This window comes from Leuciscus leuciscus (assembly GCF_965113295.1).
Source record: "Leuciscus leuciscus genome assembly, chromosome: 3".
Lineage (NCBI taxonomy): Eukaryota > Metazoa > Chordata > Actinopteri > Cypriniformes > Leuciscidae > Leuciscus > Leuciscus leuciscus.
Genome location: NC_138727.1, coordinates 63,349,607 through 63,359,693, shown reverse-complemented (window position 1 = coordinate 63,359,693; position 10,087 = coordinate 63,349,607). Strand labels below are relative to the sequence as shown.

The 10,087-nt window shown below is 37.8% G+C and overlaps 1 protein-coding gene across 1 annotated transcript; it reads left to right on the top strand.

Moving 5' to 3' along the window:
• Positions 1-1,671: 1,671 nt before the first annotated feature.
• LOC309495416 (polymeric immunoglobulin receptor-like) lies at positions 1,672-10,087 on the top strand. Its single transcript, XM_082165188.1, has 9 exons — positions 1,672-1,949; positions 2,048-2,362; positions 2,916-3,266; positions 3,378-3,680; positions 3,776-4,090; positions 4,171-4,473; positions 4,542-4,844; positions 9,247-9,306; positions 9,521-10,087. The coding sequence occupies exons 1-8, from the start codon at positions 1,898-1,900 to the stop codon at positions 9,273-9,275; spliced, it is 1,971 nt and encodes a 656-aa protein (XP_082021314.1). The 5' UTR covers positions 1,672-1,897; the 3' UTR covers positions 9,276-9,306; positions 9,521-10,087.

Here is a 10,087-nt window from a genome sequence, read left to right as displayed (position 1 = left end):
ACTAATAATGAACAATATAAAACTAACACGACATAAGCTTAATTTAAAATGGCTTAGGAACTATAGGCTATTTAGAGGTGGATAAACGCACTTTAGAGGTGGATAAACGCACTTTGGAGGTGGATAAACGCTATTTCCGAATTTTGGGAGGTGTGCAAACGGCGTTTACGTGCGTTTAGCCTCCACTACATCCCTGGTAACAACGTCCACCGGTGATCTCAGTCATGTTGTCTGGCCTTGAATGTGAGGTCGTAACAGTTCACTCAGATGATACAGAGAATCCCTAGACATCCTAAAGTTGTCACACCTCTCCTCGGGCACAACAGTTACAGGCACAAAGTTTTCCTAAAATCTCCGCTCGAGTTTCGCCGTGGAACAACAACTGCGAGTAAACCTTCGTCTCCTTTGAAGAAAAGCTATATCTGCAGAATGTACAAACTGACATCACTCTTTAACAAGTCTGTCAAAACGGAGAGCAGCAAAAAACAACTGCTGTACGATGTCGTCCACCATCTTGGATGAATTGGTCACATGACTGCATCACATGACTAGAAATGTGTCATCGTCTTCAAAAAGTCTCCGTTTTCACAGTCATCACACATGGTGATGGAAAAACTGCTTTTTCAAATTCATCAAATTTGGAGAGTGTTTTCAAAACGCCATGTTTTCGTTGACTCAAAACGCCGACTCAGTGTTTCGACGTGACTCCTTTTTTTTTAAAACAATTGTTCGCAAAATGATAGTCAACGGTTCACATTTCGAGCATTTCCTGTAAATTAACAAGTAAATTATTAAATAAATGAGTATTTACATATTTGGAAGTGTCATCTGCCTTAAGTCTAGTCCAGACTAAAATGTCTGTTTTAAATTAAACTTGCGCTGGCATATCTTAAAATATGTCACTGTCGTTGTTTTGTCTCGAGATGCACATCAGCAATGTTTCTTTTTTTCTAAGGCACGTTTATAAAAGCTACTTAAATGTCCTAATTTAACCACGGCCTAATCGTGGCCTAATCTAAACCCTGTCTGTGAAACCAGGCCTAGAAGTGCTCTTATATCAGGAGTAATGTCTTAGGGCGCTTTCACACTAGCACTTTTGGTGCGCACTCGGGTTCGAATGACATATGAGTTCGGTTCGTTTGGATGATGTGAACGCTGTCTTCCGAACTCGGGTGCGCACCCGTGAACCGTACTCGAGTCCGCTTAAAAAAAGGGTGGTCTGGGGTACGGTTCATGTGAACTCGGGTATGGTTCGCTGCTGATATGAACGCAACCGAACCAAACAGCGGAAGTGAACCGCTATTGATGACATATAATGTGTCTTCGGCGGACGGAGGGGGAGGGGGGAGCAATCGAACTCGGGTTCAGAAAAGGCAATCGAACCAAGTGTGAAAGCGCCCTTAGAGATCTTTCACAACATCCAAAGCACATTAGATTCTCACAGTGCGTCTGTATGCCCTCTTACCGGAAATGTTGTCATGTTTAAAGATGACTGAGGTCTACTAAAACTGTTTCACACACGTCAGTTTCTCTGTGGTTTTCATGATGAATGCAGGATGAAGTCTTTACACCCTTCTGTCACTCTTAATGTACAGTATATGTTTATATTAATATACGGATGTGTCGTCTGTCATCTGTGTTTCTCTGCTTGTCTTTCACACATATACATTTCACACATATCTCAACACTCTCCGCCCTGTTAACAGTGCAGATCTGGGTGGAACCGTTAGAGAATAAGGAAGAAGAAACATGAGAAAGACTGACGGAGGATCTGTGTACTTCTAATGATAGTGACTTACATCGCATTCAAGAAACACATTTGATCAGTTCTTGCTTTCACTGGATCGGGATCGGATCTGGTTTTTCTCTGGATATCTGAGACTGAAGTCAATCTGGAATGAAGGCTGCCATCATCATCTTCATCTTCATCACTCTCTGCCTGATCTCAGGTCAGTTCTTCACTGCTCAGTCTGGGTCAAATAATATAATATATTACCCAGATTGATGATATATACTAACCCAGAGCAAATGAACTTGTGTTTGGCAGGTCAAGTACTTTGTGTCAGAGTGTTTGGATGCACTGGAGGGAGTTTAATGTTCAAGTGCATGATCTCAAACCAGAGAGAGACTGATGAACAACATAAAGTGAAGTATTTCTGCAGAGACAGGAGCTGTAAGATGGGCATCAGTACTGATGTTCAGAGGCAATGGGTTTATAACGGGAGATTCGCTCTGTATGATGATGAAAACAGCAGATTCTTCACAGTGTTTATCAGGAACATCAGCAGAGAGGATTATGGGGATTATACATGTGGAAACAATCAGACATGGAATCATTATGTTACGTTAGTGGAGAGTAAAGGTACGTGTGACACTTTATAACTTCCTACAGCAATTATTTATTATAGTATTAAAGGTGCAGTACGGAAGATTTTGAGTAAAAATGAACAAAAATGAATTACTGAAAAAAATTTAAAACCGTTTCCATGCCTTGATCCACAATGATTCAAAATGGTCAGATTATAATAATAATCCATAGTTCGAGCTGCCGGGTTGGATTATGCAGGGAAAATGTCAGTTTTATGTTGTATGTCATTCTTCTTTGCATGTTTCCTCTGTAAAAAGAAAAAATAATATATGTAACTTCCGTGTTCAGATTACATTTTTAGATGTGTGTTTTTCTGTCAGTATGTCTTGATGTAGGATGTCACGACTCTGATCTTAGGCAACTATAAATATTCCTAAAAACAACCACAATTCACATTAAAAGGAAAACACTGCAAGGAACATTACATTGTATGTTTCACACAGAGATGGCGATAGAGAGGACAAAGTTCCCTAGTGCACCTTTAATAACACTAATAATATTTTAGATTTAAGTTCATGTCACAAGGTTTTGTTGAAATCATTTTCAGGGTCTCGTTGTGGAAAGTCTGTTATCCTGGACGGGTATCTTGGACAAAAGACGATCACTTTCCGCTGTGAATATGATGAGAAGTTTAAAACACACACCAAAGTTTTCTACAGACTGAACGAGGATCCTGTCCATGTTCTGAACAGTTCACGATCATCACAATCATCTGAGGAGAAGTTCAGTCTGTCTGACAGTCATGAAGATCATTTTACTGTGACCATTAGAGATATTTCTGCAGCGGACAGTGGAGTTTATTTATGTGGAGTAGAGAGAGACAGATCAGATCATCGACCTTCAGAAACATCAATTACTCACATAGCCTTCATTAAAGAGATTCAGCTGAATGTTTCTGGTGAGTTTAGTTTCTTTTAACTAAAGAATCCTTACAGCTCTAAATAAGGAATGTAAATCCCTCCTAACTTTTAATAATGTAATAAATCAACATATAAATCTAATTTTGCAGGTCAAACGTCTGTCCAGGTTCAGGCCTACTCCAGTAAATCAGTCTTCATCACGTGTAAATTTCCACAAGAATTCAAAGGAAACAAGAAGTTTATCCAGAAAGATTCATCTCAGAAGATCTTCATTGATGGACAGAATCAGTGGGTTCATCATGATAAAGTGCACATGTATGATGATTCCAGTGAAGGACGTTTGAAGGTTATCATCAGTGATTTAACCGCGGCTGATGAAGCGACGTACAGATGTGGAGTGAATATCCCTGATCATGATCTGTTCACTGAGATTAAACTGACAGTAAATCAAGGTAAAGAGCTTCTGGGAGGACCTTCATTTTAGAGACTTAAAATAAGAAAAAATATATTTTTGATATTAAATTTTTTTCATATTTTGTGTGTATAGTTGATCATTTTCCTGCATTAAGCAAAGCATCTGCTATTATTGGTGAAAGTGTGAAACTCACCTGCAATTTCCCCGAGAAACACGACGAGACCTTCACACACATCTGCAAAGAGAACAAGGAGAAGATCTGTGAAAGCATCAGTTCATCAGAGAAGAAACGCTTTGAGTTTTCTGCCAGTCCAGCAGGAGTTTTTACAGTGAGCATCAGTAATGTGAGCGTGAGAGATGCTGGAGTTTACTGGTTTGGAGCCGAAACCAGAGACACACATCTGACTTCTGTCTCGCTCACCAATCAACATCAACTCACTCCAACTAGTACGTACAGTGACCATAAATCAAATAACATATGCATATATGACAGCATATAAATACTTCTCCTTTTCTTTGACTATTAGTGCCTCCAGTGGTCGGACGTGAAGGAGATTCATCTGAGATCAAATGCCCTTATGATGGAAACCATTCAACAGAAGTAAAGCATCTTTGTAAAGGAAAGTGTTTCACTAAAGATGCTCAAAAAATAATTAGCTCAAATGAAGCCCATGTTAATAACACAAAGTTTTCAGTAAAGGACGACACTGAACTCAATCTCTTCACTGTGACCTTGAGTGACCTGAGAGCAGAGGATGCTGGGATATACTGGTGTGCAGTGAAAGAAGCGTTTAACCTTCCCATTGAGCTCATGATCGTCCTGAAAGATGGTGAGAGTGTTTTCTGGGGATCATCTCAATGTTTTCTGTCATCATCCTCATGTGTTTGTTCTCTCCAGCGCTCTTCACTCATGAAGCGTCTGTCGGAGGATCGGTGTCCATCAGCTGTAAGAACGTCAGGACTCAAACACAGAGGCTTTTCTGCAGAGGAGATCAGCCCAACATCTGTGTCCGAGACGGAGTTCGTGTTTCATCCGATACGAGAACAAACGGCCGCTTCTCTCTGATGGACGAAACCTCAGCTGGAGTCTTTACTGTGAACATCAGCAATCTGACAGAAGAGGATTCTGGGAAATACTGGTGTGCAGAGGAGACTTCTGGGTCGTTCATATTCACTGAAGTTCATCTGCATGTGACTCAAGGTAAAAGATTGATTAAACTAATAATCACAATTGTTTTGCTAAAAAAAAAAAAATGGTAACACTTTACAATAAGGTTCATTAGTTAACATTATAGGTAATGTATTCACTAACATGAACTAACAATGATCAATACATTTGTTACTGTATTTATTAATCTTTGTTAATGTTAGTTAATAAAAATACAGCAGTTCATTGTTTGTTCATGTTAGTTCAAAGTGCATTAACTAATGTTAACAAATACAACCTTTGATTTTAATAATGTATTAGTAAATGTTGAAATTAATATTAAGTCAAGTCAAGTCAAGTCAAGTTTATTTGTATAGCGCTTTTCACAATACAGATTGTATCAAAGCAGCTTCACAGTATTAAATTAAAATAATACAACAAAGTTTGTTTCAAGAGGAATTTATTGATTGATAAAATTAAATTAAATATCCCCAAAATATCCCCAACTGAGCAAGCCAAAGGCAACAGTGGCAAGGAACCGAAAAACTCCATCAAGTGACCTAATGGTGTCCTAAAACTCCATCAGGTGCCTTAATGGAGAAAAAAAAACCTTGGGAGAACCCAGGCTCAGTCGGGGGCCAGTTCTCCTCTGGCATTGGATAGAGGCCGGATTGTAGTTTGAACTGTAGGATTATATGAATGCCTGGCTGAAGAGATGCGACTTTAATCTAGTTTTAAACTGGGAGAGCGAGTCTGAGCAACGAACAGTATCAGGAAGACTATTCCAGAGTTTTGGAGCCAAATGTGAAAATGCTCTCCCTCCTTTGGTGGTTCTGGATATCCTAGGTATGACCAAAAGCCTTGAATTTAGTGATCTCAAAGAGCGCGATGGATTATAGGGCGATAGAAGATCCGTTAAATAGACTGGAGCTAAGCCGTTTAGGGCTTTATAAGTCAGTAGCAATACCTTGTAATTAATACGGAACTTTATAGGTAACCAATGCAGTGATGATAAAATCGGTGTTATATGATCATATTTTCTTGATCTCGTAAGAACTCTAGCGGCGGCATTTTGGACTAACTGTAGCTTGTTTATTGAGGATGCAGGACAACCAGCTAATAAAGCATTACAGTAATCCAGTCTCGAGGTCATGAATGCATGAACTAACTTTTCTGCATCAGAAACTGATAGCATATTACGTAGCTTAGCAATGTTTCTAAGGTGGAAAAAGGCTGTTTTTGTAACATAAGAAATATGATTTTCAAAAGACAGGTTGCAATCGAGTATAACACCCAGGTCTTTTACTGTAGAGGATAAAGTAACAGGACATCCTATGATGTTAAAGTTGTATTGTGCGAGGTTTTGTGGGCGGTTTTTTGAACCGATAAGTATTACCTCTGTCTTGTCTGGATTTAATAAAAGAAAATTACGCGTCATCCAATCTTTTATATCTTTAACACACTCTGTCAATTTGGAAAATGTAGCGTTTTCATCCGGCCGTGATGAAATATATATTTGAGTGTCATCAGCATAACAATGGAAACTAATTCCATGTTTCCTTATAATATTTCCAAGTGGCATCATATATATTGAAAATAACAGAGGGCCTAATACAGATCCCTGCGGCACTCCATAGTTTACTGGAGTTATGATCGATTTTTCTCCATTTAAATAGACAAAATGGTAGTGGTCAGATAGGTATGATTTGAACCAGCTTAGTGCTTGTCCTTGAACACCAGTATAATTTTGTAGTCGATCTAAGAGTATTGTGTGATCTATAGTATCGAACGCAGCACTAAGATCAAGTAAAACTAGTATTGAGATACAGCCTTGGTCAGAAGCTAAAAGTAAATCATTTGTGATTTTAACGAGCGCAGTTTCAGTGCTATGATGCGGTCTGAATCCAGACTGAAACTTTTCATAGATATCATTTTGTTGCAAGAAAGAGCCCAGTTGAGCGGACACCACTTTTTCTAATATTTTAGACATAAATGGAAGATTTGAAATGGGTCTATAATTTGCTAGATTATTATGATCTAATTGTGGTTTCTTAATGAGAGGTTTTATAACTGCCAGTTTAAATGTTCTTGGAACATGACCTATTAACTAAGATTAATAAATGCTGTAGAAGTGTTGTTCATTTTTAGTTCATGTTAACTAAGGTAGTGAACTAATGTTAACTAATGAACGTTATTGTAAAGTGTTACCAAAACAATATATAGGCTAACTGCAATCATTTGTCACGATTATTCTAATTTCAGAAATGTATTTTTTTTTTTTACATTTAATCACAATTATTGGACTATCAAGTAAGCAAAAATCATGATTTATTATATTTATCATATACATTAACACTCTCAAAACCTTAAACAGTAAAATTCCTAATAATAATTCCAATAATTCCAAATTATGCTAATGTTGCACTTTGTATCGTCACACAGAGATGAATATAAGTGCATTTATTCAGCAACCACAATCATAAACAATAGAGTCGAGATCCATGTTTGTATTTATTACAGTTCATCACTGAAGGTTTGATCGCAGATTTAATCGCACAAGCGGCTCGTGACAGAACAGACTGACTGAACGACACTTTCATCTAACAGAATATCTCAAATGGAGATCGAGAAACTCCAGCTTGTTTGTCAGTGTTTTCAGATCTGGGATATACGGCTGTCGATCACAGTGTAGAGAGTGTGTGTGCCAATGGTTGACAGATTGCAAAGATAACGTAAAACTAAGACATAAAATGTTTCCTTTTTAAGAGAACATGTTTGGGGCTTTAAACTCTTGACATCTGGCAACCGCAAGCATGAAAGATTGTGAAAGCTTGCTACCAATGCATGATAACTGAATGTTAAAAATAAATAAAAAATAAAGTTTTCAGAATAAATAACCAACGGCCCAATATTGCAACAATTATTTTTGGAGAAACAGAAATCGTAATCATGATAAATTGATTTGTTATAAAGCCCTACTTTCTACAGCTTTATTTAAAAAAAAAAAAAAAAAGTTTGATCCTTTTTCTATGTACTGTCTCTTTAAAGCATCATGTGTGGGAAAGTCTGCAGACTCAGACTCATCTTCACACCAGCTGAAAACCACAGACAACAGGACACATCTAAAACCTGCTTGTTTAAGTAAAACTGGCTGCGGCTTTTGTGTTTTAGCTTTTTAGTGTAGTAAGTTCTGTCTACAGAAGTGTTTAGATCCGCCTGACTTTGTGTTGAAGCTTTTTGTCTGTGTGGAGCACAAAGGATATTTTCTGAACATTCACGCAGATCTCATCTATACAATCAAAATACAAAACTGATCCAAATTTAAATCGTTATGCACTGAAAAGCTTAGGTCTGGACAGGTCTTCTGACCGATGATAGCATGTGCGAGTTATGAATATGCACAAGTGATTTTAATGATAAATTTGTGTCCGTTGTTTCGTCATACGGTATTATACTGTTGTTTCCTCATACGGTATTATACTGTTGTTTCCTCATACGGTATTATACTGTTGTTTCGTCATACGGTATTAAACTGTTGTTTCCTCATACGGTATTATACTGTTGTTTCGTCATACGGTATTAAACTGTTGTTTCGTCATACGGTATTATACTGTTGTTTCGTCATACGGTATTAAACTGTTGTTTCGTCATACGGTATTATACTGTTGTTTCCTCATACGGTATTATACTGATGTTTCGTCATACGGTATTATACTGTTGTTTCGTCATACGGTATTATACTGTTGTTTCCTCATACGGTATTATACTGTTGTTTCGTCATACGGTATTATACTGATGTTTCGTCATACGGTATTATACTGTTGTTTCCTCATACGGTATTATACTGTTGTTTCCTCATACGGTATTATACTGTTGTTTCGTCATACGGTATTATACTGTTGTTTCCTCATACGGTATTATACTGATGTTTCGTCATACGGTATTATACTGATGTTTCGTCATACGGTATTATACTGTTGTTTCCTCATACGGTATTATACTGATGTTTCGTCATACGGTATTATACTGTTGTTTCGTCATACGGTATTATACTGTTGTTTCCTCATACGGTATTATACTGTTGTTTCGTCATACGGTATTATACTGATGTTTCGTCATACGGTATTATACTGTTGTTTCCTCATACGGTATTATACTGATGTTTCGTCATATGGTATTATACTGATGTTTCGTCATACGGTATTATACTGCTTCACAAGACATGAAATACACATGTGCAGTTCTGCTTTTTAAAGCTTAACAGCTCCTTTTTATTCTCTGCTTTTCCTCTTTTGTTAGACATTATTGATTGGAAAAAGGAAAGTCTGGTAAGATCCAACAGATCCGTTGCTCAGTTTGAGTTGTGATCTGAAATGAGTGTTTGATGTACAGTATGTGTATGAATGCTTGTACATGATGTCATAGTCTCACCTTGACAATCCCTTTGTGTTTTCAGGCTCTTCTGTTTTCTGTTTGAGGGTTTGATCCTGCTGGCTGAAATACAGCTGTAAACATGGTGAGACACACACACACATACATACACACACACACACACACACACACACACACACACACACACACACACACACACACACACAATACTGTACATTTAGTAAATCTGAGTTTGTCTCCCTCTGCTGTTCAGAAACACACATTCGTTTTAACCTTGCATTTTCTCTGCTCTTGTTCACATATGAATCGTTTCATCATGTGGATCGACTCCAATCCAGTTACCCACAATCCCCTCTGATGAGCTCCTGTACACGTCAGTTTCCAGAAGCATGAAGAGTCTCTCAGTGAAGCTTCAGTCACTGTCAGCAACGAGGAGATTCACTCTGATTACACCACGGTAATTTACCACATCATGCCGAATTAATATTATTATATGAAGAAACTCTGGGGTTGCTTTACACCTCCACACTGATGCCTATACATGCTTCCCCTTAATATCTGCTGTTAGAAATCACTCTTGCTGTTTTATTCTTTCTGAAAAGAGCTGGCGACACCTAGAGGCACTGTTGGGTAAAAGCTGCAATGTTTCCATCACTGACTGACTGTTTTAAATCTGTCAACTTTTTACACAGAAAGCTTTGGCTTCTTGAGTTGAAAGATCAAGCTAAGATGTTTGTCAAGAGTTGAACCATTTTCTTTTTTCTTTTTCCCAACAAGCAGACCATGAGGTAGAGCTCTAATCTGTATCCAATTCTCCTGCGCAATCATACAGTAGGCTTTGTGTCTTCATAGTGTTTGGCCAAAGTATTCATCTAAACTCTGAATAAATATTTTAGCCTTACTTA

Coding starts and splice junctions, on each gene's coding strand:
- LOC309495416 (XM_082165188.1), top strand. CDS start 1,898: ATGAAGGCTGCCATCATCATCTTCATCTTCATCACTCTCTGCCTGATC. Junction 2,363..2,915: donor TACGTTAGTGGAGAGTAAAG/GTACGTGTGACA, acceptor AATCATTTTCAG/GGTCTCGTTGTGGAAAGTCT. Junction 3,681..3,775: donor TAAACTGACAGTAAATCAAG/GTAAAGAGCTTC, acceptor TTGTGTGTATAG/TTGATCATTTTCCTGCATTA.